This window comes from Procambarus clarkii, chromosome 41 (assembly GCF_040958095.1).
Source record: "Procambarus clarkii isolate CNS0578487 chromosome 41, FALCON_Pclarkii_2.0, whole genome shotgun sequence".
Classification (NCBI taxonomy): Eukaryota; Metazoa; Arthropoda; class Malacostraca; order Decapoda; family Cambaridae; genus Procambarus; species Procambarus clarkii.
Genome location: NC_091190.1, coordinates 38,531,904 through 38,559,882, shown reverse-complemented (window position 1 = coordinate 38,559,882; position 27,979 = coordinate 38,531,904). Strand labels below are relative to the sequence as shown.

General features: G+C 50.5%; 1 protein-coding gene across 1 annotated transcript in view; it reads right to left on the bottom strand.

Moving 5' to 3' along the window:
• Positions 1–2,547: 2,547 nt before the first annotated feature.
• The window catches only part of LOC138373316 (F-box DNA helicase 1-like), a 133,499-nt gene continuing 108,067 nt past the window's right edge, over positions 2,548–27,979 (bottom strand). The window contains exon 10 of the mRNA XM_069339505.1: positions 2,548–3,170. Within this exon, the coding sequence (XP_069195606.1) occupies positions 3,039–3,170 (132 nt within the window). The 3' untranslated portion in view covers positions 2,548–3,038. The remainder of the gene's footprint in view (positions 3,171–27,979) is intronic.

Here is a 27,979-nt window from a genome sequence, read left to right as displayed (position 1 = left end):
AGATCAGAGGTGGGCGGGCGGGGTCCGGAGGAGGAGGAGGAGGAGGAGGAGGAAGAGGAGGAGGAGGAAGAGGAGGAGACAACGGTGAGGAGCAGGCAAGGACAGCAGCAGGAAGAGGAGGGGTAGAAAGAGGGGAGCGTACCTCAGCAAGGGCAGCAACTGTGAGGGAAGCGTGGGCTAAAGAAACCTCCATAGCAGGAACAGGGGGCGCAACCACCGAAATGGGAGGGGAAGGAGCGAGAGAGGCAGAAGTAGGGGCCGAGGAAGAAAGCGAAACCTCCTTACCCGCCGGGGAGGAGGAAGGAGAGGAGCCAGGTTTACGCTTCTGACGTAAAGAGACAGGTGTTCCAGCAACCACCTACTGGGCAACGGATTCTAGCGTCTCAACAGGAGAAGCTGAACGAGAGCACACATGACGGCCGTTTGGAGAGCGATGGACATCAGCCCGCACCGACAGGCGGCGGGGAGAGTCAAGAGACGGAGAGGAAGGATGGGAAGGAGGAACGGAGGGAGACGAGGAAGAAGACACAGGAGACACGACAGACCGGGTAGAAGGAAGGGGAACCCCAGACAGAGGACCAGGAGGAGGATCCTTCGGGAGAGAACCCAAAGGAACAGAGGGGACAGTGGGCGCATCAGGGTCCAAGGCCCGGAAACGGTTGTGAGTCTGAGGAAGGCGGGAAGGACGAGGAGAGGAAGAGTGCAACACGCGAGCATAAGAGATATTAGCATAAGGCGGGAGCCAGCGAACCTGGCGTCTCGCCTCAGGAAAAGATAAACGCTCCCGGTGCTTCAAGTTGAGGACGGCTGCCTCAAGCTTGTAATGGACACACGCACGGGAGAAGGCAGGATGGGCCTCACCGCAGTTGAGGCAACGAGCCTGGGGAGAAGTGCACTCCGACTTAGAGTGACCTTCGCCACCACACAAAGGACAGAGAGACACAGTCCCGGAACAGCGGAGGGTACCATGCCCAAACCTCCAGCACTTGTTGCAGAGCCGAAGAGAAGGAATGTACTCCTGGACAGAGCACCTGGCACCAGCATGAATGACAGAGGGTGGAAGGGTCCTACCATCAAAGGTAATCTTCACAACCCGGAGGGGTTGACGGCGACTACCACGAGGGGGACGAGTAAACGTGTCCACCTGGAGAATAGAATGGCCCTGGGCAGCAAGGATATGTCGAATATCGTCGTGGCAGTCGCGCAGGTCCCGAACACCGGTCGCAACATGGGGTGGGAGCAAAATAGTGCCAACACTGGCATTCAACTGAGCGTTCTTCGAGACCCGAACAGGGGTCTCGCCAAGGCAGGATAAGGCAGCCAAGCGGGAAGCAGCATCCTGAGAAGGAGCAGCAACGACACGTGTACCGAGACGAGTGGGGTTGAAAGTAATGGAGGCATCCACGGAATCAACGAGATGTCGATGGAGGGAGAAATCGTCAGGAGGCGCAGAATCAAGAGGGAGGAGATCAAAATATTTGGCCCACGAAGCGGGACCAAACAAGGCTTGATAGGTAGCAGAACTGGAAGGAATCGAGCGAGGGCGGCCGTGACGAGGACGGCGGTGAGAACCCCCAGAGAGGGGTTAAAAGGCGCAGTAGTTACAACTAGAGAAGGAGCCGCGCCAGTTGACGAGGTAGTCACCACTGGGGGCTTGGGACTCGAGCCAACCACAGAGGAGGGAGGGGAGCCAGGGGAAGGAGTCAGAGAGGCCAAAGGAGGAGCGAGGTCGGGGCCCAATGCAGCGGAGGCTACAGAGCCCGGTCTTCCAATACGGACCGACTCGGGGGCTTGGTCACCCACCCCACGAGCCTGAGAAGGTAAACCAGAAGCAGCCGAAACAGGGGTTATCATCATGACGAAAAGAAGAATTCATTCACGAATGTGCCCCCCACACCCACCATGGAGCCACAATTAGAGGCAGGACACCCAACAAGAAGCTATCGCCGATCTTGCCGGGGCCTCCTAGGGGTGCGTCGTGAGTATACGCCCCACAAACGCTACCTTAAGAAACCGACAGTCCGTCGAGATCGGGTTCAGTGACGAAAGGGGGATTGACAAAAGGTTCCCCTCGCTCTCGACGTCGGGTACTACAGTTCTACGGGTGCAAGAGTATGCCTCCTCAAGCACCCGGGCGTCAAAGTAGAAGAAGTCCAAGGGAAGAACCAGAACGAGCAAAAGGTCGGCAGGAAACGGCAAGCAGATAGGAGAAGAGGGGGGAGAAAAACGAAACAGAAGGAAAAGGAAAAGATGCCCAGCAGAATTGGAGAGGACGGCAGCAGGAGCACAAGGCTAGAAAAGGACAGAGGACTGTCCCAAGGAGCATCACACTGCGACAGCCGCCCACTAAGCCCCCACACGGCGACAACGAGCTGAGCGGGGAGGGGGAGTCGTCCAGCAAAATTTGTGAGGACAGCAGCAGGAGCATAAGGACTCAAAAGGTTGGAGGACTGACCCATGGAGCATCACTCCAGCAGCCGCCCATCAAGCCCCCCTCACGGTAACAACGGGGCAGAGAGGGAGGGGGACACGGTAATAAAACACATGTAATAATAATAATTGTAATAGCATATACATAGTTATAACAAACATTTTAAAACATTTATTAAATTATGTTTTATTTTATTAAAATAACTCTCTCTTGCAAGGTGCTTCCTCATTCAGCCGTCCACCGACCAGCTGAGGACCAATAATGGGGTACTGGAGGTCCTGCCAGACCATGGAAGGACCATCGGGTCGCTCCCAATATAGAGGCATCAAGAGTGACACCTTCAGTCATGCCTCTTACACGACACCAGTCTACACTCATGGAGGTTCCTCCTCTCAGGGTGTCCTTAATGGACCCTGCCATCACCGAGGTACCCAAAAGTGGACCTCATATGGCGTGCACACACGCACACGCACACAGGAGGTATCACAGGCAAAGTAAAATACTCACAAATACAAAATTAAAACCAAACACTAACATTTGAAAAATTATTCAAATGGAAATAATTAAAATTTTCTTTTACAGAAATCTTCAAAGTTTTTGTGAACATTTAATCTTGGTAGTTGTCATGGACCTCAACGACCGGGAGGTGACCATTATTGGAAACAAGGGAGGTATGGCGTCTTAAGATCATCAAATTGGCTGTAACTTCGAACTGTCTTGATCCTCTCTTAAGGCATTCCTGAGAGAGAGAGAGAGAGAGAGAGAGAGAGAGAAACATTATTCTAATCTTACAGTAAACGTTAATTATGCAAGTCTCGATTTCAGAAGGTAAGGTAATTATCAAAAGGTAAGGTAATTATCAAAAGAAGGCACCAAACAGGGAAGGCTATATAGCACCATCAAAGTGCGAAATAATCAGAGGGCGCTAAATATCACCAAGAATGCCAATACGAGAACAAAAACGAATAAGGCGAACGATATCAAAAGTATCCGATTCACCTAGAATTCTATCGAGAGCCAAGTGACCGCGAGAGACGGTCGGAAAGCACGACACATGCTCGTCCTGGAAGTCAGGACATTCAACAAGGATATGCACAACTGTAAGAGGGACAACGCAATTCGAACAATAAGGAGCAGGGTGGCGCTCCATTAAGTGACCGTGGGTTAAGCAAGTATGGCCAACCCGCAGCCGTGCCAAAGCAGTTTCCCACCGCCGGTTACGGTGGTAGGAGGAAGACCACGGGGACACACTATGTTTCAGAGTACGCAGCTTGTTACTAACCACAGAGGACCAACAACCCTGCCAACGGGCAAGAATGGAGGAATGAATAACAGGATAAAAGTCGGAATAAGAAATACCTTTACGGGAGATGGGACAAGAACGGATAGCTTCCTTAGCTGCAGCATCCGCACGCTCATTGAAAGAAACACCAATATTGCTGGGAACCCAGCAAAACTCTACTGATTTAAATTTACTAGAAATAAGAAACAACCAATGTTGAATCTCGATGACCACCAGATGGACAGGATTAAAGGACCCTAGAGCCATGAGGGCACTATGAGAGTCAACTATAACCACAAAGGAGGAATGAGAATGAGAAAGCAAGAGACGAAGAGCATAGAGAATAGCAAAGTTCTGCCATAAAGACGCTAGCCTCCGAAGGGAGGCGACACATACAAGTACGGTCAGGAAAAACAACAGAGTAGCCCACACCCTCTGCAGATTTAGACCCATCAGTGAAGATGGAAATAGAGTGGGAGTGCGAAGAAAAGTGCTCAAGGAAGAGGCTTTTCAGAATTGAAGGAGGGGTAAAGGCTTTAGTAATACAAGTCAAGGGGTATATACAAAACTTGGGAAGGGGGACTCTCCACGGAGGTAAGGAAGGAACAATTTGAGGAGAAACATTAGAAATATGAACAGAAAGAGAATCCTGTAAGCGAGATAACCGGACTGAATGAGGGAGACGATGAAGAGGAACAGGAGCTACAGGAGGAGGAAAAGTCAAAGCACGACAGAAGCGAGAGGAAGAATGTTGTAAGAACCGCGCAAGATAGCGAAGACAGTAGCGACACGGCGGTCCTGAAGAGAGAGAAAGCCAGTGTCAACATATAAACTGAGGGTGGGAGTGGAACGAAAGCCACCAGAGCTGAGACGCAACCCAGTATGGTGCAAAGCATCAAGACAGCGAAGAGTAGGAGAAGCAGAAGAGTATGCAGGGCAACAATAATCGAGTTTAGACAGGACGAGAGAGGAGTGCAAATAGAGGAGCGTGCGCCTATCCACTCCCCAAGAAGTATGGAACACAACCTAAAGGAGGTTAAGGGCCTTAAAGAATTCAACTCGAAGGTAAGAGATATGGGCTGGCCAAGACAAACATGAGTCAAAGACTAACCCCAAAAGCTTAGCAGAATCCCTGTACACAATGAGATGACCATAAAGCGACAAAGAGGGACGAAAAATGACATGCTTCTGTGTAAAAGTCAGCACAAGTCTTAGACGCAGAAAACTTGAAGCCATGATCGGTGGCCCAAGACGACACGGCATCAATCGCACGTTGAAGCCCCTGTTGAAGGAGAAGCAAATCATCACCCCGACAGCAAAGGGCAAGATCATCAACATAGAAAGCGGAGAAGACGCCAGAAGGAAGAGAGGAAAGAAGACCGTTGAGGGCAACTAGAAAGAGAGAAGTGCTCAGAATACTACCCTGGGGTACACCATCATACTGCCGAAAAGGGGCAGAGAGAGTGGTACCAAGCCGCACACGAAAGGAACGACGAGAGAGGAAGCTCTGGAGGAAGAGAGGGAGGTTCCCACGAAGGCCAAAAGAATGAAGTTGAGACAGAATATGATACCGCCAGAAAGTGTTTTAAGACTTTTCCTGGTCAAAAAACACGGCAACAACGGAGGTCTTCGCAGCAAAAGCAGTACGAATAGAGACCTCCAAGTTCACCAGGACATCTGTTGTGCTGCGGCACTTGCGAAAACCAAATTGAGAAGGGGAAATGTGGTGATAGTATTCTAAGGACCACATCAAACGAACGTTAACCATAAGTTCACAGAGCTTGCAGACAACTCGTGAGAGCAATAGGGCGGAAGTACTTGGGAGATGACCCGAGAGACCCTGGTTTCCAAACAGGGAGAACAGCAGCATCGAGCCAGTCTTCAGGGACTGACGACGACTTCCAGACCCAATTGTACAGACCCAGTAAATACTGAGACGTGCACGGAGGTAGAGGGCGAAGCATTTCATAATGAATGCCATCTGAGCCCGCTGCCGTAGAACCGCAAAGGGCTAGGTTATATCTTGAGGTTATCTTGAGTTGATTTCGGGGCTTTGTTTTTAGTGTCCCAGTGGCCCGGTCCTTGACCACGCCTCCACCCCCAGGAAGCAGCCCGTGACAGCTAACTAACTCCCAGGTACCTATTTACTGCTAGGTAACAGGGGCATAGGGTGAAAGGAACTCTGCCCTAGTTTCTCGCTGGCGCTCGGGATCGAACCCGGGACCACAGGTTCACAAGTCCACTGTGCTGGACGCTCGGCCGACCAGCTCCAGGGCAGACTGAAGCTCAGAGAGAGAGAAGGGACCATTATAGGGAAGGTGAAGGGAAGTACAGAAATTTATAGGATGAGATTCTGGAATAGGCTTACGAAAGGATTGGGGAAGACGAAAACCAGAACTAACAGAGGAAAAATGGGAACCCAGTTCGGTCGCGACCTGCAACGGGTCCGCCACAAGAGCACCATGGAGGCGAAGGACCGGTGAGACATTGGGAACGAACTTAACCACAATCTTGCGGCTACGCTTCACGACCAGTGGGGGAGGAGTTTCGGACGTAACAGTGGAGACATTAGATGCCCAGAAAGCACGTTTAGCCGCACGGATGGTCCTACGGGCCACCGCACTCGCATTCCAAAACAAAACAAAAGACTCAACCGTCTGCCGGCGGCGATGTCTCTTCCAGGCTGCACACTTACAGCGGACAGCACAAACACATTCCACCAGGGAACGCACTAATGCGTTCCCCGAGAGGAAGAGCGAGGAATAGAGTGGAGGGCAGCGTAAAAGACAGCGTCATGAAAAAGAAGGAGGGCGCAGGGGAGAGGCAGAATGGAGAGGTCGGAAATAATAGCACGGAGAGTAAAGAGGCGCCAGTCAGCCTCGGCAAACCGCCACCTAGGGAAGGAGAGGGGGAGGGTGAAAAGAGAAAAAAGTAACAAGGATAGGAAAATGGTCACTGCCATGGAGGTCATCAAGGACCCGCCACTCGAAATCTAAGGAAAGGGATGACGAGCACAGAGAAAGATCGAGACAAGAAAGAGTGAGTCCGAGAGTTCAAATGAGTGAGCTCACCAGAATTAAGAAGGGACAGGGAAGAAGAGAGGATGAAAGGTTCAAGGATGTGACCCCGGATGTTTGTCAGCACTTCACCCCAAAAGGCATGACGACAATTGAAATCACCCAGCAGGAGCAGAGGCTCCGACAAGGAGTCTAGGTGGTGTTTAAGATCGGAAGAGAAAGTGGGGCAGTGGGGGGGGGGGGGGGGATAAATGGAACAAACTGTGTACCATCTACGCACAAAGACACGGGCAGCAGAACAGTGGAGAGGCGAGGAAAAAAGTAAGGGGACAAAGGCAACATCGGAGCGAATCAAGAGAGCAGAAGAATTATGGACCTCAGCTGTCGCTGGGGGGGGGGGGAGAGAGAAAAGAATAGCCACGGAAGCGACCAGGACGAGCACCAAGCATCGGCTCCTGGAGACAGACACAGAGGGGCGAAAACTGTGAAATAAGAAGTTGGAGGTAAAAAAATTGGCGTAAAATCCACGGATGTTCCATTGAAGAAAAGACATCAGCAAAGAGAGAGAGGAGAGCAACAGAGAGCAAAGAAGAAACAAGGTGAAGAAGGAACACAGCACGCTAAAAAAGGAACAGGGTCAGGATCAGGATCAGCTAAGTCAGGGTTAGGGGGCATGGGTAAACTGAGTAAAGGAGGAGGGAAAGAAACGGGAGGACAGACCAGAGGTGGACGAGCAGGGTCTGGAGGAGAAGGAAGGGGAGGAGGGGCAGAAAGATGGGAGCGCACTTCAGCAAGGGCCGCAACAGAGATGAAACCAGGGGCGAAAGAAACCTCCTCAGCAGGAACAGGGGGCTCCACCACCAAAGCGGGAGGGGAAGGAACGATAGAATCAGAGATAGAGGGTGAAGAAGAAAGTGAAGCCTTCTTACCGACCGGGGAGGAGGAGAGGAGAGGAGCCAGGTTTCCGCTTTTGACTCAAAGATAGAGGCGTCCCAGCAGCAATGTACTGGGCAATAGACTCCAGCGTCTCAATAGTAAAAGAAGAGCGAGAGTGAACAGCACAACCATCAGGAGAGCGATGGACATCGGCCCGCACTGTCAGGCGGCGTGGAGAGCCAAGAGACGGAGGAGAATGACGGGAAGGAGGACCAGAGGGAGAGGGAAAAAAAAAAGACACAGGCGACGTGACAGACTGGGTAGAAAGAGGGGGAGCCCTAGGCAGAAAACCAGGAGGGGGACCCTTCGGGACAGAACGGAGGGAAACAGGGGAGGTGGTGGTGGGCGTGACCGGGTCTAAGGCTTAGAAACGGTTGTGAGACTGAGGAAGGCGGGAAGGACGAGGAGAGGAAGAGCGCACCACGCGAACATAGGAGACACCGGCGAAAGAGGGGAGACCATGAACTTAGCGCCGAGCATCTGTTAAAGACAAACGGTCCCGGTGCTTCAAGTGGAGGACAGCAGCCTCAAGTTTGTAACGAATACACGCACGGGAGAAGGTAGGGTGGGCCTCACCACAATTGAGGCAGCGGGCCTGGGGAGAAGTGCACTCCAACTTAGAGTGACCCTTGCTTCCCCACAGAGAGGACAGACACACAGGACTAGAACATTTGAGGGTACCATGCCCTAACCTCCAGCACCTACTGCAGAGCCGAGGAGATGGAATATGATGAAATGATGCCCCTTCACAACCCGAAGGGGCAGACGGCGATGACCACGAGGGGGACTAGTAAATGTATCCACCTGGAGGACAGAATGACCCTGGGCCTCGAGGATATGCTTGATATCCTCATGGCAGTCCTCGAGATCCCTAACACCGGTCGTAACATGGTGCGGGAGGAGAACAGTGCCAACACTGGCATTCAACCGAGTGTTCTTTGAGACCCGAACAGGGGGTCTCGACAAGGCAGGACAAGACGGCCAAGCGGGTGGCCGCATCCTGAGAAGGAGCAGCAACGACACGGGTACCAAGATGAGTGAGGTTGAAGGTGACAGAAGCATCCACAGAATCGACAAGATGCCTATGAAGGGAAAAATTGTCAGGAGGAGTTGAATCCAAAGGTTGGAGGTCAAAGTACTTAGTCCACGTAGCAGGACCAAACAAAGCATGGAACGAAGTAAGATGGGAAGGGAGCATACGAGAGCGACCGTGGCTGGGACGGCGATGAGAACCCTTAGAGAGACGGGTCACAAGGTGCAGTAGTCACAAGAAGAGATGGAACCGTGCAAGGTGATGAGACTGTCACCACAGCAGGCTTAGGGCTCGACCCAACCACAGAAGAGGGAGGGGAGCAGGGAGGAAGAATCTGGTCTGGGTCTAAACCGGGCTCTGTAGTGGAGGCTACAGATCTCGGTCTTCCAGGACGGTCCGACTCAGGGGCCAGATCGCTCACCCTATGAGCCTGGGTAAGAGAAGTCAAGTCGTCATCCATACAACAAACCAATATATAAGGGATGGGACCTGGAACCAAGGGATACCACCTACCAGGGTAGCCAGGGAGGCCAAGCGCGGGCCAGTGCAGGAAGGGTGTGTCGTCCCTAGCAGTGCTCCCCCTTTTCAACTGGGGAGTCCTACTACTACGTTCATTCTCCCACACTGGTGCTAAGATCCCAGTCCCCCTATCGCCCCAGCCTGGACACCCAACCATCCACTCAGGGCGACCCCTCCAGCAGGTGGTCCGATGGCTCACAAGGCCCCTACATGGTGCCCTTCAGCACGTACATCACCCAAAGAGGGGGCAGGAGAGAGGGCACAGGCAACCCACACCGGTCCCTGGGAGGTGTACGTGAGCCCCTCACTACGGCAAGGAGGCACCACGGAGGGGTTGACGAGTGTCTTCCTTCACTATCAAATACAAGTCTTGTATGTGGCATTTTGGGAGAAGCCGGACTAGAGCACTGTACAAATCCGGTGACTGCAAGGGGGGGGGGAGGTTGTTGTGATACAACCCAATGTAATTCCAGAGAAGAGGGGCAGGTATACAACTCCTACAGTTACAACTATGATCTATACAATTACAAAGCAAGTGTGTGAGAGTGGGAGGAGCAGACATGCAATGCAAGGCAAGTGTGAGAGGGCCTGACATTCTCAAGAAAGCAAGTGTGAGAGGTGGGAAGAACAGCAACCACTTTTGGAATAAACACAAACTTGCAGTTTTACCGAACTCCAGCTGAAAAACATCGTGAAGATCATGGCAGAGACCCTTATCAATTGCCTATAGATGATGCAGAACGCCTCACAATAACAGACTCAAGAAATGACTAGTGTAATAATGGACACGATTCTGCAGGGTATAGGGTATTCCATGAGGGTATAGACTCATTCCTATCAATGTTTGCTGATAAAGCAAAAATTATGAGAAGAATCAACAGATGAAGATAGAACCTATAAGACGACCTGGAAATAACTGGTGGGATGGTCTAGAAATTGGCTACTAAATTTCAACTCAGGAAAGTGTAAAAGTAATGAAATTAGGCAAAGGAAGTAAGTAATAATTATAAAAAAGAAGGCACCAAACTGGGAAGGTTATGTAGCACCATCAAATGTGAGGGATAATCAGAGGGCGCTAAATATCACAAAGGACGCCAATACGAGAACGGAAACGCATAAGGCGAACGATATCAAAGTATCCGAGTCACCAAGAATATTATCGAGAGAGAAGCGACCGCGGGGGATGGTGGGAAAAAAAGAAATACACTCGTTCTGGAAGTCAGGACATTCAACAAGTATATGCGTGACTGTAAGAGGGACAATGCAATTAGGACAATAAGGAGCAGGGTGCCGCTCCATCAAGTGACCATGAGTTAAGCAAGTATGGCCATTACGCAACCTCGCCAGAGCCGTTTCCCATCGCCAGTTACGGTGGCAGGAGGATGGCCACGAGGACACACAACCTTTAAGAGAACGTAGTTTGTTACCAGTAACAGACGACCAACAATCCTGCCAACGGGTAAGGATGGAGGAATGGATAACCGGGTAAAAGTCGGATAAGGAATACCGTTATGAGAGATGGGACAAGAGCGGACAGCTTCCCTGGCGGCAGCATCCGCATGCTCATTTAAATCGACACCAATAAGGCTGGGAACCCAACAAAACTCATCTGACTTAAATTTACTGTGAACAAGAAACAGCCAATGCTGGATCTCGACAACCACTGGATGAACTGGATTAAAGGACAGGAGAGCCATGAGGGCATACGAGAGTCAACAACAACTAGTAAGGAAGATTGACAACGAGAGAGCAGGAGACGAAGATCATAGAGAATAGCATAAAGCTCCACTGTGAAGATGCTAGTCTCCGGAGGTGAGCGACACAAGTGTGATCATGAAAAACATCAGAGTAGCCAACACCGTCCGCAGACTTAGACCCATCAGTGAAGACGGAAATGGAGTGCGAGCGAGAAGAAAAGTGCTCAAGGAAAAGACGTTTTAGAACCGTAGGAAGGGTAAAAGCTTTAGTGATGTGGGTCAAGGATGCACAAAACTGCAGACGGGGGACTCTCCATGGGGGCAAAGAAGGAACAACACGAGGAGAAATACGAGAAATACAAACGGAAAGAGAATCCTGTAAGCGAGATAACCGGACAGAAAAAGGGTGGTGGTGAAGAGGAACAGGAACCGCAGGAGGGGTAAAAGTTGAAGCACGACAGAGGCGAGAGGAAGGATGTTGCAACGATCGTGCAAGATAACGAAGACAGTAGTGATCACGGCTGTCCTGGAGAGACAGGAAGTCAGTGTCAACATACAAGCTGAGGACGGGAGTCGAACGAAAAGCATCAGAACTGAGGTGCAACCCATTATGGTGCAAAGTATCAAGACAGCAACGAGTAGGAGAAGCAGACGAGTAAGCAGGGCATCCGTAATTGAGCTTACACAGGACGAGAGAAGAATGTAATGCAAGGAGAGCGCGCCTATCCGCTCCCGAGAAGTATGGGACAATACCTGAAGGTGGGCAAGGGCCTCGGAGCGCTCAACACGGAGGTAAGGGAAATGGGGAGACCAAGACAAACGAGTGTCAAAGAATAACCCCAAACGTTTTACGGAATCTCTGTACTCAAGGGGATGATCATAAAGTGACAAGGAGGGACGAAGAACGACCCATTTCCGAGTAAAAGTTATGGCCCAAGTCTTTGTAGTAGAGAACTTGAAGCCATGATCGGTGGCCCAAGACGACACGGCATCAATCGCAAGTTGAAGCCGGCGTTGAAGGAGAGGCGAATCATCACCCTGACAGCAAAGGGTAAGATCATCGCCATAGAGAGCGGAGAAGACACCTGAAGGAAGAGGAAAGAAGACCATTGAAGGCAACCAGAAAAGGAGTAGTGCTCAGAACACTACCCTGGGGCACACCTTCGTATTGCTGAAAAAAGGCAGAGAGAGCAGTACCAAGCCTCACCCGAAGGAACGACGAGAGAGGAAGCCGCGGAGAAAGTGAGGGAGATGACCACGAAGGCCAAAAGAATGAAGCTGGCATAGAATATGCCAGCTTCATAGAATATGATAATGCCAAATGGTGTCGTAAGCCTTTTCCAGGTCAAAAAAGACGGCAACAACGGTGGTCTTCGCAGCAAAAGCAGTACGAATATAGACCAAGTTCATCAAGACATCTGTTGTGCTGCGGAACTTGCGGAAACCAAAGTGAGAAGGGGAGAGGAGGTGACAGTGTTCCAGGAACCACATCAGACGAACGTTAACCATACGTACAAAGAGTTTGCAGACAACTTGTGAGGGCAATAGGGCGAAAGTCCTTAGGGGATGTTCCCAGAGACCCTGGTTTGCGTATAGGGAGGACCACGGCATGGAGCCAGTCCTCAGGGACTGACAACGACTCCCAGATCCGATTATACAGACTCAGTTAACCATAGGAGGGAGATGGCGAAGCATCTCATAATGAAAGCCATTGGAGCCAGATGCCATAGAACCGCAGAGAGCCTGTGTTGAACGAAGTTCAGAGAGAGAGAAGGGAGCGTTATATGGAAGTCGAAAACGAGTGCAGAAATCGAAAGGACGAGATTCAAGGACAGGTTTATGAAGAAGGAAAGATTGGGGGAAGATGAGGACCAGAGCTAACAGAAGAAAAGTGGGAACCCAGTTCGGTATCAACCTGCAACGAGTCCGCCACAGGAGTACCACGGAGGTGAAGGACCGGGGAAACATCGGGAACGAACTTACCCGCTATCTTGCGGATACGCTTCCAGATTTGTGGCAGACCAGTTTCGGACGTAATGGTGGAGACATAAGATGCCCAACATTTACGTTTAGCCATACTAATGGCCCTACGTACCACCGCACTCGCCTTCTGAAAGAAAAGAAAATCGGCCGTCTGCTGACGGCAGTCTCTCTTCCAGGCTGCACGCTTACAGCGGACAGCCCGAGCACAGTCTGCATTCAACCAGGGCATGCACTTCCTTGGACCCCGAGAGAAAGAGCGAGGAATAGAGCGGAGGGAAGCGTCGAAGACAGCGTCATGAAAAATGAGGAGAGAGCGAGGGAGAGGTAGAAGGGAGAGGTCAGAGAGAGCAGCACTGAGGGTAAATAGGTTCCAGTCCGCTTTAGCAAACTGCCACCTAGGGAAGGAGAGGGTAGAGCGAAAAGAGAGAAAGGAAACAGGGATGGGGAAATGGTCACTGCCATGGAGGACACCAAGAACCTGCCACATGAAATCTAAGTATAGAGAAGACGAGCAAAGAGAAAGATCAAGACAGGAAAGAGTGCGAGTCCGAAAGTCCAAATGCATGGGCTCACCAGAATTCAGAAGAGACAGGGAAGATGAGAGGATAAACGGCTCAAGAAGGCGACCTCGGATGTTTGTCAGAACATTACCCCAAAAGGAATGACAATTGAAATCACCCAACAGGAGCACAGGCTCCGGCAAGGAGTCCAGTAGGTGTTTCAGAGCAGGAAGAGATAGCGGGACACTCGAGGGGAGATAAATGGAACAAACTGTGTGCCATTTCCCCACAAAGATACGAGCAGCAGAACAATGGAGAGGCGAAGGAAAAAGTAAGGGGACAAAGGGAACATCGGATTGCGGGCGGAGGGGGGGGGGGGGGGGAGAGAAAGGAATAGCCACGAAAGCGACCAGGATGAGGCACCAAGCATCGGCTCCTGGAGACAGACAATGGGGCGAAAAGCGCGAAATCAGAAGTTGGAGTTCAAGGAAATTGGCGTAATAACCTCGAACGTTCCATTGAAGAATAGACATCGACGAGAAGAGAAAAGACAACAACAGAGACAAGGAAGAAACAAAGGCGAAAGAGCAACATAGCAAGTTAAAGACTATCAGGGCCGGGATCAGGGTCAGCAAAGTCAGGGTTAGGGGGCATGGATAAACTGAGCAAAGACGGAGGGAAGGAAGCGGGAGAACAGACCAGAGGTGGACGGGTGGGGTCTGGAAGAGGAGGACGAGGAGGAGGAGGAGGAGGAGGAGGAGGAGGAAGGAAGGAGAAAGGAGGGAGGAAGGAGGGAGGAAGGAGAAAGGAGGGAGGAAGGAGAAAGGAGGGAGGAAGGAGAAAGGAGGGAGGAGGAGAAAGGAGGGAGGAGGAGAAAGGAGGGAGGAGGAGAAAGGAGGGAGGAGGAGAAAGGAGGGAGGAGGAGAAAGGAGGGAGGAGGAGAAAGGAGGGAGGAGGAGAAAGGAGGGAGGAGGAGAAAGGAGGGAGGAGGAGAAAGGAGGGAGGAGGAGAAAGGAGGGAGGAGGAGAAAGGAGGGAGGAGGAAAAAGGAGGGAGGAGGAAAAAGGAGGGAGGAGGAGAAAGGAGGGAGGAGGAGAAAGAAGGGAGGAGGAGAAAGAAGGGAGGAGGAGAAAGAAGGGAGGAGCAGTCAAGGACAGCAGCAGGAAGAGGGGGAGTAAAAAGAGGGGAGCGCACCTCAGCAAGGGCAGCAACCAAGAGGGAAGCAGGGGCCAAAGAAACCTCCATTGCAGGAACAGGGGGCGCAACCACCGAAATGGGAGGGGAAGGAGCGATAGAGTCAATAGTAGGGGCCGAGGAAGAAAGCGAAGCCTTCTTACCCGCCGGGGAAGAGAAAGGAGAGGAGCCAGGCTTACTCTTCTGACTTTAAGAGACCTAGTCCCAGCAACTATGTACCGGGCAACGAATTCCAGCGTCTCAACAGGAGAAGCGGAACGAGAGCACACACAATGGCCGTTAGGAGAGCGATGGAAATCAGCCTGCACTGATAGGCGGCGGGGAGAGTCAAGAGACGGAGGAGAAGGATAGGAAGGAGACGAGGAAGAAGACACAGAAGACATGACACACCGGGTAAAAAGAAGGGGAACCCCAGACAGAGAACCAAGAGAGGGACCTTTCGGGATAGAACTCGAAGGAACAGAGGAGGGGGCAGTGGGTGCATCAGGGTCCAAGGCCCGGAAACGGTTGAGAGTCTGAGGAAGGTGGGAAGGACGAGGAGAGGAAGAGCGCAACACGCGAGCATAAGAGACGTTTGCATAAGGCGAGAGCCGGCAAACCTGGCGCCTCACCTCAGGAAAAGATAAACGCTCCCGGAGCTTCAAGTTGAGGACGGCTGCCTCAAGCTTGTAATGGATTCACGCACGAGAGAAGGCAGGATGGGACTCACTGCAGTTGAGGCAACGAGCCTGGGGAGAAGAGCACTCCGACTTAGAGTGACCTTCGCCCCCACACAAAAGACAGGGAGAGCGAATCCCAGAGCAGCGGAGGGCACCATACCCAAACCTCCAGCACTTGTTACAGAGCCTAGGAGAAGGAATGTATTCTAGGACAGAGCACCTGGCACCAGCAAGAATGACAGTGGAAGGGTCCTACCATCAAAGGTAATCTTCACAACCCGAAGGGGTTGACGGCGACGACCACGAGGGGGACGAGTAAATGTGTCTACCCGGAGGACAGAATGGTCCTGGGCCTCAAGGATATGCTGAATATCGGCATGGCAGTCATGCAGATTCCGAACATCGGTCGCAACATGGGGTGGGAGGAGAATAGTGCCAACACTGGTTTTCAACTGACCGTTCTTGGAGACCCAAATAGGGGTCTCGCCAAGGCAGGATATAGCAGCCAAGCGGGAGGCCGCATTCTGAGGAGCAGCAACAACGACACGTGTACCGAGACGGGTGGGTTTGAAGGTGACAGAGGCATCCACAGAATCAACAAGGTGCCTATGAAGGGAGAAATCGTCTGGAGGCGCAGAATCAAGAGGGAGATCAAAGTATTTGGTCCACGAAGCGGGACCAAACAAGGTTTGATATGCATCAGAATGGGAAGGAATCAAACGAGTGCGGCCGTGTCGAGGACAGCATTGAGAACCCCTAGAGAGAGGGGTTAAAAGGCGCAGTAGTCAAAACAAGAGAGTGAGCCGTGCCAGGGGACGAGGTAGTCACCACTGGGAGCTTGGGGCTCGACCCAACCACAGAGGAGGGAGGGGAGCCGAGGGAAGTTGTTAGAGAGGCCAAAGGAGGAGCAAGGTCGGGGCCTAATGCAGCTTAGGCTACAGAGCACGGTCTTCCAATACGGACCGACTCGGGGGCTTGGTCGCCCACCCGACGAGCCTGAGATGGTAAATGAGGAACAGAATTAGACATAGTTACGAAGAGAAAAATATTCATTCACTAATATGCCCCCATACCGTCCATGGAGCCACATTTAGAGGCAGGAGACCCAACAAGAAGCCCTCGCCGATCATGCCGGGGCCCCCTAGGAGTGCGCCTTGAGTATACGCCCCACAAACGCCACCTTAAGAACCGTCAGTCCGTCGAGATCGGGTTCAGTGACGAAAGGAGGATTGACAATAAAAGGTTCCCCTCGCTCTCGACATCGGGTACTACAGTTCTACGGGTGCAAGAGTATGCCTCCCCAAGCACCCGGGCGTCAAAATAGAAGAAGTCCAAAAGAATAAACAAAACAAGCAAAAGGTCGGCAGGAAACGACAAACAGATAGGATAAGAGGGGGGGAGAAAAACGAAACACAAGGAAAAGCGACCTGGCACAATTAGAGAAGACAGCAGCTGCAGCATAAGGCCTCAAAAGGACAGAGGACTGTCCCACGGAGCATCACACTCCGGCAGCCGTCCCCCCAAGCTCCCTCACGGCGCCAATGGGCCGGATGGGGAGGGGGTTATGCGAAGGAAACCGAAGGCTGAATACAATGTACCATCTGGGAGGTGATATCCAGCAAGAGTCAAATAGAGAGAAAGATCCGGAGGTTGATATCACACCGAACCTGTCCCCAGAGGCCCACATCAAAAGGATATCAGCGGCATATGCTAGACTGGCCAACACAAGTTTAGAAATGTGTAAGGAATTTTTCAGGACCTTGTATACCACATATATCCAATCCTCGAGTATGCAGCTCCAGCCTGGAGACCATACCTACTTAAACACAAGACAAAGTTAAAGGAGATTCAGATGTATGCCACCAGACTGATCCCGGAACAGAGAGGTATGAGCTACGAGGAAAGGCTAAATGTGAGCTGAACCTCACATCCCTGGAAAACAGAAGAGTAAGGGGCAACATGATAACCACCTGCAAAATTCTCAGGGGAATTGACAGGGTGGACAAAGAGAACTCCTCAGCATGGGTGAAACACGAACAAGGGGACACAGGTGGAAACTTAATACCCATACGAGCCACAGACAGATTTTTTCAGTGTCATTAGGCAGTGATGTGGTGGAAGCTGACTCCGTACACAGTTTCAAATGAAGATTTGATAGAGCCTAAAAGGCTCAGGAATATGTATACCAGTTGATTGACAGTTGAGAGGTGAGACCAAAGAGCCAAAGCTCAAAACCCACAAGCACAACTAGGTGAGTAGAGTTGCACAAGAAACACAATGAGACAAGACGGAGCACAAGAGGACAAACAACGCGAATTGGACATACTGACTACCAACAACAGTCTGGTAAGTAAGTAATAATCAAAATAAGGCACCAAACCGGTGAGGCTATGAAGCACCATCAAAATTGCAGAATAATCAGAGGGCGCTAAATATTTCCAAGGATGCCAATTCGAGAACAGAAACTCATAAGGTGAATGATGTCAAAAGTATCCAATTTACCAAGAATTCTATCGAGGGACAAGTGACCGGGAGGGATGGCCGGAAAGCAAGACACACGCTCGTCTAGGAAGTCGGGACATTCAACAAGAATATGCACGACTGTATGAGGGACAATGCTATTTGGACAATGAGCAGGGTGGCGCACCATTAAATGACCATGAGTTAAGTATGTATGGCCAATATGCAACCTTGCCAGAGCTGTTTCCCACCAGCGGTTACGGTGCTGGGAGGAAGGCAACGGGGACACACTACGCTTAAGAGTACGCAGTTTATTACCAACAACAGAAGACCAACAATCCTGCCAACAGGCAAGGATGGAGGAATGAATAACCAGGTAAAAGTCAGAATAAGGAATACCTTTACGGGAGATGGGACAAGAGCGGATTGCTTCTCATGCAGCAGCATCCGCATGCTCAATAAAAGAAATACCAATATGGCTAAGAACCCAGCAAAACTCTACGGATTTAAATTTACTAGAGATAAGAAACAGCCAATGTTGAGTAAATAAGTAATTATCAAAAAAAGGCACCAAACCGGGAAGGCTATGTAGCACCATCAAATACGCAAAATAATCAGAGGGCGCTAAATATCACCAAGGATGCCAATACGAGAACAAAAACGCATAAGGCGAACGATATCAAAAGTATCCGAGTCACCAAGAATTCTATCAAGGAACAGGTGACCGCGAGGGGCGGTCGGAAAGCAAGACACACGCTCGTCCTGGAAGTCAGGACATTCAAGAAGGACATGCACGACCGTAAGAGGGACAATGCAACTAGGACAATAAGGAGCAGGGCGGCGCTCCATCAAGTGACCATGGGTTAAGCGAGTATGGCCAATACGCAACCTCGCCAGAGCTGTTTCCCACCGCCGGTTACGGTGCAAGGAGGACGGCCACGAGGAAACACAACATTTAAGAGTACGTAGCTTGTTACCAGTAACAGACAACCAAGAAGCCTGCCAACGGGTAAGGACTGAGGAATGGATAACCGGGTAAAAGTCGGAATACGGAATGCCTTTACGAGAGATGGGACAAGAGCGGACAGCTTCCTTAGCGGCAGCATCCGCACGCTCATTTAAAGACACACCAATATGGCTGGGAACCCAACAAAACTCAACCGACTTAAATTTACTGTGAACGAGAAACAGCCAATGCTGGATCTCGACAACTACTGGATGAACCGGATTAAAGGACCCGAGAGCCATGAGGGCACTACGAGAGTCAACAACAACCACAAAGGAAGACTGACAACGAGAAAGCAGGAGACGAAGAGCATAGAGAATAGCATAAAGTTCCGCTGTAAAGATGCTAGTCTCCGGAGGCAAGCGACACATAAGTGCGATCAGGAAAAACAACAGAGTAGCCAACACCTTCCGCTGACTTAGACCCATCGGTGAAGACAGAAACGGAGCGGGAGTGAGAAGAAAAGTGCTCGAGGAAATGGCGTTTTAGAACCGTAGGAGGGGTAAAAGCTTTAGTGATACGGGTCAAGGAAGTACAAAACCGCGGAAGAGGGACCCTCCACGGGGGCAAAGAAGGAACAACACGAGGAGAAACATCAGAAATACGAACGGAGAGAGAATCCTGTAGGCGAGATAACCGGACAGAAAGAGGGAGGTGGTGAAGAGGAACAGGAACCGCAGGAGGGGTAAAAGTTAAAGCACGACAGATGCGAGAGGAAGGATGTTGCAAGGACCGCGCATGATAGCGAAGACAGTAGCGATCACGGCGGTCCTGGAGAGACAGGAAGCCAGTGTCAACATATAAGCTAAGGATGGGAGTCGAACGAAAGGCACCAGAACTGAGGCGCAACCCAGTATGGTGCAAAGCATCAAGACGGCGAAGAGTAGAAGGAGAAGCAGACGAGTAAGCAGGGCAACCATTATCGAGCTTAGACAGGACGAGAGAGGAATGTAAAGCAAGGAGAGTGCGCCTATCTGCCCCCCAAGAAGTATGGGACAAGACCCGAAGGAGGGTAAGGGCCTTAGAGCACTCAACACGGAGGTAAGAGATATGGGGAGACCAAGACAAACGAGTGTCAAGGAATAACCCCAAAAGCTACGCGGAATCTTTGTATTCAAGGGGATGACCATAAAGTGACAAAGAGGGACGAAGAACAACCCGTTTCCGTGTAAAAGTCATGGCACAAGTCTTAGAAGTAGAGAACTTGAAGCCATGACCTGTGGCCCAAGACGACACGGCATCAATTGCAAGTTAAAGCCGGCGTTGAAGGAGAGGCGAATCATCACCCTGACAACAAAGGGTAAGATCATCGACATAGAGAGCGGAGAAGACACCAGAAGGAAGAGAGGAAAGAAGACCATTGAGGGCAACAAGAAAAAGAGTAGTGCTCAGAACACTACCCTGGGGCACACCTTCGTATTGCTGAAAAGAGGGAGAGAGAGCGGTACCAAGGCACACCCGAAAGGAACGACGAGAGAGGAAGCTGCGGAGAAAGAGGGAGATGACCACGAAGGCCAAAAGAATGAAGTTGAGATAGGATATGATAACGCCAAGTGGTGTCGTAAGCCTTTTCTAGGTCAAAAAGGACGGCAACAACGGAGGTCTTCGCAGCAAAAGCAGTACGAATATAGACCTCCAAGTTCACCAGGACATCTGTCGTGCTGCGGCACTTGCGGAAACCAAATTGAGAAGGGGAGAGGAGGTGATGGTGTTCCAGGAACCACATCAGACGAACGTTAACCATACGTTCAAAGAGTTTGCAGACACAACTTGTGAGAGCAATAGGGCGAAAGTCCTTAGGGGAAGTACCCAGAGACCCCGGTTTGCGAACAGGGAGGACAACGGCATCGAGCCAGTCCTCAGGGACTGACGACGACTCCCAGATCCGATTATACAGACTCGGTAAATACCGAGACGTGCTCGGAGGGAGATGGCGAAGCATCTCATAATGAATACCATCGGAGCCCGCCGCCGTAGAACCGCAGAGGGCCAGGGCAGAACGAAGTTCAGAGAGAGAGAAGGGATCATTATAGGGAAGCTGAAGATGAGTGCAGAAATCTAAAGGACGAGACTCAAGGACAGGTTTACGAAGAAGGAAAGATTGGGGAAGATGAAGACCAGAGCTAACAGAAGAAAAGTGGGAACCCAGTTCGGAAGCGACCTGCAACGGGTCCGCCACAAGAGTATCATGGAGGTGAAGGACCGGTGAAACATCGGGAACGAACTTAACCCGCTATCTTGCGGATACGCTTCCAGATCTGGGCCAGAGGGGTCTCTGACGTAATTGTTGAGACATAAGATGCCCAACATTCACGTTTAGCCGTACGGATGGCCCTACGGGCCACCGCACTCGCTTTCCGAAAGAAAAGAAAAGAATCGGTCGTCTGCCTACGGCGGTGCCTCTTCCAGGCTGCACGCTTACAGCGGACAGCCCGAGCACAGTCCGCATTCCACCAGGGAACGCACTTCCGTGGACCCCGAGAGGAAGAGCGAGGAATAGAGCGGAGGGCAGCGTTGAAGACAGTGTCATGAAAAAGGAGGAGAGCGCGAGAGAGAGGCAGAAGGGAGAGGTCAGGGAGACCAGCACTGAGGGTAAATAGGGTCCAGTCTGCCTTAGCAAACTGCCACCTAGGGAAAGAGAGGGAAGGGCGAAAAGAGAAAAAGGAAACAAGGATGGGGAAATGATCACTTCCATGGAGGTCATCAAGAACCTGCCACGTGAAATCTAAGTAAAGAGAAGAAGAGCAGAGAGAAAGATCAAGACAAGAAAGGATGCGAGTCCGAGAGTCCAAATGAGTGGGCTCACCAGAATTAAGAAGAGGCAAGGAAGAAGAGAGGAGAAACGGCTCAAGGAGGCGACCCCGGGTATTCGTCAGAACGTCACCCCAAAGAGAATGACGACAATTGAAGTCGCCCAGCAGGAGCACAGGCTCCGGCAAGGAGTCCAGGAGGTGTTTCAAATCAGAAAGAGAGAGCGGGACACTCGGGGGGAGATAAATGGAACAAACTGTGTACCATTTCCCCACAAAGATACGAGCAGCACAACAATGGAGAGGCGAAGGAAAAAGTAAAGGAACAAAGGGAACATCAGCCCGAATCAAGAGAGCAGAAGAATTAGAAGCCCCAGCAATGGCTGGGGGGGGGGGGAGAGAAAGGAATAGCCACGAAAACGACCAGGACGAGCACCAAGCATTGGCTCCTGGAGACAGACACAAAGGGGCGAAAACCGCGAAATCAGAAGTTGGAGTTCGAGGAAACTGGCGTAATAACCTCGAACGTTCCATTGAAGAATGGACAACGACGAGAAGAGAAAGGACAAAAACAGAGAACAAGGAAGAAACAAAGGCGAAAGAGCAACAGAGCACGTTAAAGAATATCAGGGTCGGGATCAGGGTCAACAAAGTCAAGGTTAGGGGGCATGGGTAAACTGAGCAAAGACGGAGGGAAGGAAACGGGAGAACAGATCAGAGGTGGGCGGGCAGGGTCCGGAGGAGGAGGAGGAGGAGGAGGAGGAAGAGGAGACAACGGAGAGGAGGAGACAACGGAGAGGAGCAGTCAAGGACAGCAGCAGGAAGAGGGGGAGTAGAAAGAGAGGAGCGCACCCCAGCAAGAGCAGCAACCGAAAGGGAAGCAGGGGCCAAAGAAACCTCCATAGCAGGAACAGGGGGCGCAAGCACTGAAACGGGAGTGGAAGGAGCAACAGAGCCAGAAGGAGGAGCTGAGGAAGAAAGCGAAGCCTTCTTACCCGCCGGGGAAGAGGAAGGAGAGGAGCCAGGCTTACGCTTCTGACTTAAAGAGACCGGTGTCCCAGCAACTACGTACCGGGCAACGGACTCCAGTGTCTCAACAGGAGAAGCCGAACGAGAGCACACACGACGGCCGTTAGGAGAGCGATGGACATCCGCCCGCACCGACAGGCGGCGGGGAGAGCCGATAGATGGAGGAAGAGGATGGGAAGGAGGATCGGAGGGGGACGAGGAAGGAGACACAGAAGACACGACAGACCGGGTAGAAGGAAGGGGAACCCCAGACAGAGGACCAGGAGGAGGATCCTTCGGGAGAGAACCCAAAGGGACAGAGGAGGGGGCAGTGGGCGCATCAGGGTCCAAGGCCTGGAAACGGTTGTGAGTCTGAGGAAGGCGGGAAGGACGAGGAGAGGAAGAGCGCAACACGCGAGCATAAGAAATATTAGCATAAGGCGGGAGCCGGCGAACCTGGCGCCTCGCCTCAGGAAAAGATAAACGCTCCCGGTGCTTCAAGTTGAGGACGGCTGCCTCAAGCTTGTAATGGACACACGCACGGGAGAAGGTAGGATGGGCCTCACCGCAGTTGAGGCAACGAGCCTGGGGAGAAGCGCACTCCGACTTAGAGTGACCTTCGCCACCACACAAAGGACAGAGAGAGACAGTCCCGGAGCAGCGGAGGGCACCATGCCCAAACCTCCAGCACTTGTTGCAGAGCCGAGGAGAAGGAATGTACTCCTGGACAGAGCACCTGGCACCAGCAAGAATGACAGAGGGTGGAAGGGTCCTACCATCAAAGGTAATCTTCACAACCCGGAGGGGTTGACGGCGACTACCACGAGGGGGACGAGTAAACGTGTCCACCTGGAGAATAGAATGGCCCTGGGCAGCGAGGATATGTCGAATATCGTCGTGGCAGTCGCGTAGGTCCCGAACACCGGTCGCAACATGGGGCGGGAGCAAAATAGTGCCAACACTGGCATTCAACTGGACGTTCTTCGAGACCCGAACGGGGGTCTCGCCAAGGCAGGATAAGGCAGCCAAGCGGGAAGCAGCATCCTGAGAAGGAGCAGCAACGACACGCGTACCGAGACGAGTGGGGTTAAAAGTAATGGAGGCATCCACGGAATCAATGAGATGTCGATGAAGGGAGAAATCGTCAGGAGGCGCAGAATCAAGAGGGAGGAGATCAAAATATTTGGCCCACGAAGCGGGACCAAACAAGGCTTGATAGGTAGCAGAACTGGAAGGAATCGAGCGAGGGTGGCCGTGACGAGAACGGCGGTGAGAACCCCCAGAGAGAGAGGGGTTAAAAGGCGCAGTAGTAACAACTAGAGAAGGAGCCGCGCCAGGGGACGAGGTAGTCACCACTGGGGGCTTGGGGCTCGACCCAACCACAGAGGAGGGAGGGGAGCCAGGGAAAGGAGTCAGAGAGGCCAAAGGAGGAGCAAGGTCGGGGCCCAATGCAGCGGAGGCTACAGAGCCCGGTCTTCCAATACGGACCGACTCGGGGGCTTGGTCGCCCACCCCACGAGCCTGAAAAGGTAAGCCAGAAGCAGCCGAAACAGGGGTTATCATCTTGACGAAATTACGAATTCACTCACGAATGTGCCCCCACACCCACCATGGAGCCACAATTAGAGGCAGGACACCCAACAAGAAGCTATCGCCGATCTTGTCGGGGCCTCCTAGGGGTGCGTCGTGAGTATACGCCCCACAAACGCCACCTTAAGAAACCGACAGTCCGTCGAGATCGGGTTCAGTGACGAAGTGGGGATTGACAATAAAAGGTTCCCCTCGCTCTCGACGTCGGGTACTGCAGTTCTACGGGTGCAAGAGTATGCCTCCTCAAGCACCCGGGCGTCAAAGTAGAAGAAGTCCAAGGGAAGAACCAGAACGAGCAAAAGGTCGGCAGGAAACGGCAAGCAGATAGGAGAAGAGGGGGGAGAAAAACGAAACAGAAGGAAAAGGAAAAGGTGCCCAGCAGAATTGGAGAGGACGGCAGCAGGAGCACAAGGCTAGAAAAGGACAGAGGACTGTCCTAAGGAGCATCACACTCCGGCAGCCGCCCACGAAGCCCCCACACGGCGACAACGAGCTGAGCGGGGAGGGGGAGTGTGGTACCAAGCCTCACTCGAAAGGAACGATGAGAGAGGAAGCTTTGGAGGAAGAGAGGAAGATTCCCACGAAGATACAGTGCTGCAATGACTATCCTTGTTTATGTCCGTACCGGAGCAAGTACGGTACCTTGGGGGACAGCTTTTCATAGCTGATAATCTGGATTTTACTCTGTTGACTATTACACTTGGGTTCTTTTCGTTCTGAAATTGAAGATCTATCTCCCTACTTTGCCAGAAAATCCTTTTGCACACAATTTTGTGCGCAATAACACCATGGCCACATTTGTCGAAAACTTTACCAAAGTCTGTTTATATTACATCTGCGTTTTGCTTGTCTTCCATGGAACCTAAGGCCATGTCATAGTGATTTAGCAACTGAGAAAGGCAGGAGCACCCTGTTCTAAACCAGTGTTGTCCAGGATTATGTAAGTAAGTAATTATCAAAAGAAGGCACCAAACCTGGAAGGCTATGTAGGACCATCAAATGTGCGGAACAATCAGAATAATCAATAATAATCAATAATTGGCGCTAAATATCACCAAGGATGCCAGGGTTATGTAGATGTGTTTCCATGCGATTTGTAATCTTACTTCTTAGCACACTTTCAAAGATTTTTATATGTGAAGTCTATACTTTTTGCATCTGCTTTACTACCTTTGTGAAGTGGCGCGATCTCCGTTGTTTTAAATATGTCAGATGACGCCAGTGTCTAGGCTCCATCTCCAAAGATGTTTAGGGCTTGTCAAAGTGGTGTTATTCACTTCTTTATGAATATAGAATTCCTGAGTGAGTCTAGTGCAGATAGCATTGGCATGCTGTGTGCAGAGAACGCAGACAGCAATAGCATGCTGTGTGCAGACAATGCAGACAGCATTGACATGCTGTCTATGGCTACTTCAAATTCTAGTGGGGTTAGGGTGACATCTGATGTGGTTCGATGTTGGCGTCAAATTCATGAAGAATTCATTTGGATCATCGATTTTCGATGTGGTCAGGGGTTTACTGAAAACAGAATCGTACTGACGCCTCAGTATTTCACTCATTTGTTTGTTTTCATATGTGAAAAATCCATCACCCTTGCACAAGGGCCCAATGCTGGATGTAATTTTTGTTTTTGTTTTTATATACGAGAAAATGTATTTCGGGTTCCTCTCTATTTCACTTATGGCCTTTTGCTCCCTTTGCCTCTCTGATTTTATATGATTCTCTCGGCTTCAGCTCGATCATTTCTACTTCCATAGATAGCCTTCCTCGTCGTTATTGGGATAGAGTGCAGCGTTTGAGATGTTTCGTTATTTGTTTTCTTCGAATATAGAGGGAACGCCGTTCTGGTTCCAGTCCACAATGACTGAAAATATGACAGAATCTAGAAACTCTCTACTGAAATTAGTTTCCTCAATGACTGGCAAATGACAAAGTAAATTATTTCGTCTTCAAAAGTAAGAGTTCAACAATAACTGAAAAGAAGTCAGGAATCTTCTCTCAAAAGTTAAAGTTCACAAACAATGAAATTTAACCAAGTCCTGAATCTCCTCTCATGAGTTAAATACTTCTGAGTTAACTATGTAGATAAATTTAAATATTGCAGCCGAGTAAAATTGTAATACATGTACATTAACAATTACTCGTATGACCTCAGCATATCCAATCTGATCTGGTTAAGCATTGTCATAACACTGTCCCTTTACCAAACAAGAACTAATCAGAGCCAAAGAAGATGGTAAGAATACTGAACCAGGTGCTGGTAACATTACATACTCATTGAACGCACATGCAGGTCCTGATGGAGAAAATGGAATATTAGACGTTATCAATGCATCTTGGGAGCAACGCAAACTACCAACCTGTTTGAAAGAAGCAGACATCATTCAGAATCAAAAGCCGACAGAATCTGGCATTTAGACCCATTTCATAACCATCATGCATAAATGAAACTGCAGAACTGATAGCCTTAAATAGGCAAATGTCTTAGACTGGACATCTGCATAAGCACATATTTGACTTCAGAAGAGGTAGGTAGGTACTGCCAAATGCATAGCAACATTACTAGAAACAGTTAACTCGGATCCGGTTCTAGCAAAAGCATTTGACCTTGCGAGCCTGCAAGCAATTTTACACACCTTAGTTGAAAAAGTTATAAAGGGAAACATGCTAACATGGATTCAAGATTACGTAAGTCACAGGGATGCCAGAGTAAAGCTGCAAGGCCAAGTGTCAGACTACCACTTGAATAAGAATGGGACTCCACAAGGAGGAGGAGGAGTCAGTCCTAGTCTTTTTTACATCCCTATGGTAAACCTAGTTACCATGACATTTGCAGAGGAGGGTTAAATTGCCAAGCTATCTTGAGGTTATCTTGAGAGGATTTCGGGGCTATCAGTGTCCCCGCGGCCCGGTCCTCAACCAGGTCTCCCCTAGGAAGCAGCCCGTGACAGCTGACTAACACCTAGGTACCAATTTTACTGCTAGGTAACAGGGGCATTGTGTGAAAGAAACTCTGCCCATTGTTTCTCGCCGGCGCCTGGGATCGAACCCAGGACCACAGGATCACAAGTACAGCGTGCTGTCCACTCGGCCGACCGGCTCCCAATAGATCAGATCAGATATAGATCAGCTATCAGATCAGCTAAAGATCACCTATGCTGATATAGCAATAATCGTCAGAGGTCTTGTACTTTTTTTTTGAAGTGCAGAACAACAAATGTGCTTTAAAAAAACAAAGGAACGTTAGATAAAGTAACATCTGAATGCAACGTTTTATGGCTAAAAATATTTACACAGAACTCAAAGGCAATGAGTCTAGGTCGCAACACTCCAGACAGGCATCTACGCATTCACTACATTAACCTTCAGTGGATGACAATATCAATATCTTTGAGTGTGGATTGATTTTAAAATGACATTCAGCAAGCAAATTCAATATCTGAAGGAGAGATCAAAAATCATTACTGAATATATTGAGAACAAATCACAGGGCCCCGTCTCGGAGCAGGACTCAAAATATTAAGAATGTTTTACATAGACAGAGTTCGTTCCCTGGTTGATTATGCAGCGCCTGCTTTACTCACTCTTTCTCCTGACCAGTGGGCAAAGATTGAGGTTATTTAAAATGGTGCAATGCTAGTCATAACATCGGCTCCCAGATGGACAAAAATACTGAACTTAAGACTAGAAACTATACTAACAACGATTGAAATAGGGTAAAAGGGATTGCTGCCTACATGCTGACCAAGATAGTGACTAGACCAAGAATCAGTTCACCTAAAGATAAAGATAAGAATCACTGGAGTACTAACGTGGGGACAGAGGAGCTTCGAATAGCAACATGTGGACCCATTGTGCAATAAACACCACCAATACATTCGATACAACAAATACAGTCAGAGTGGTGTCGACGAA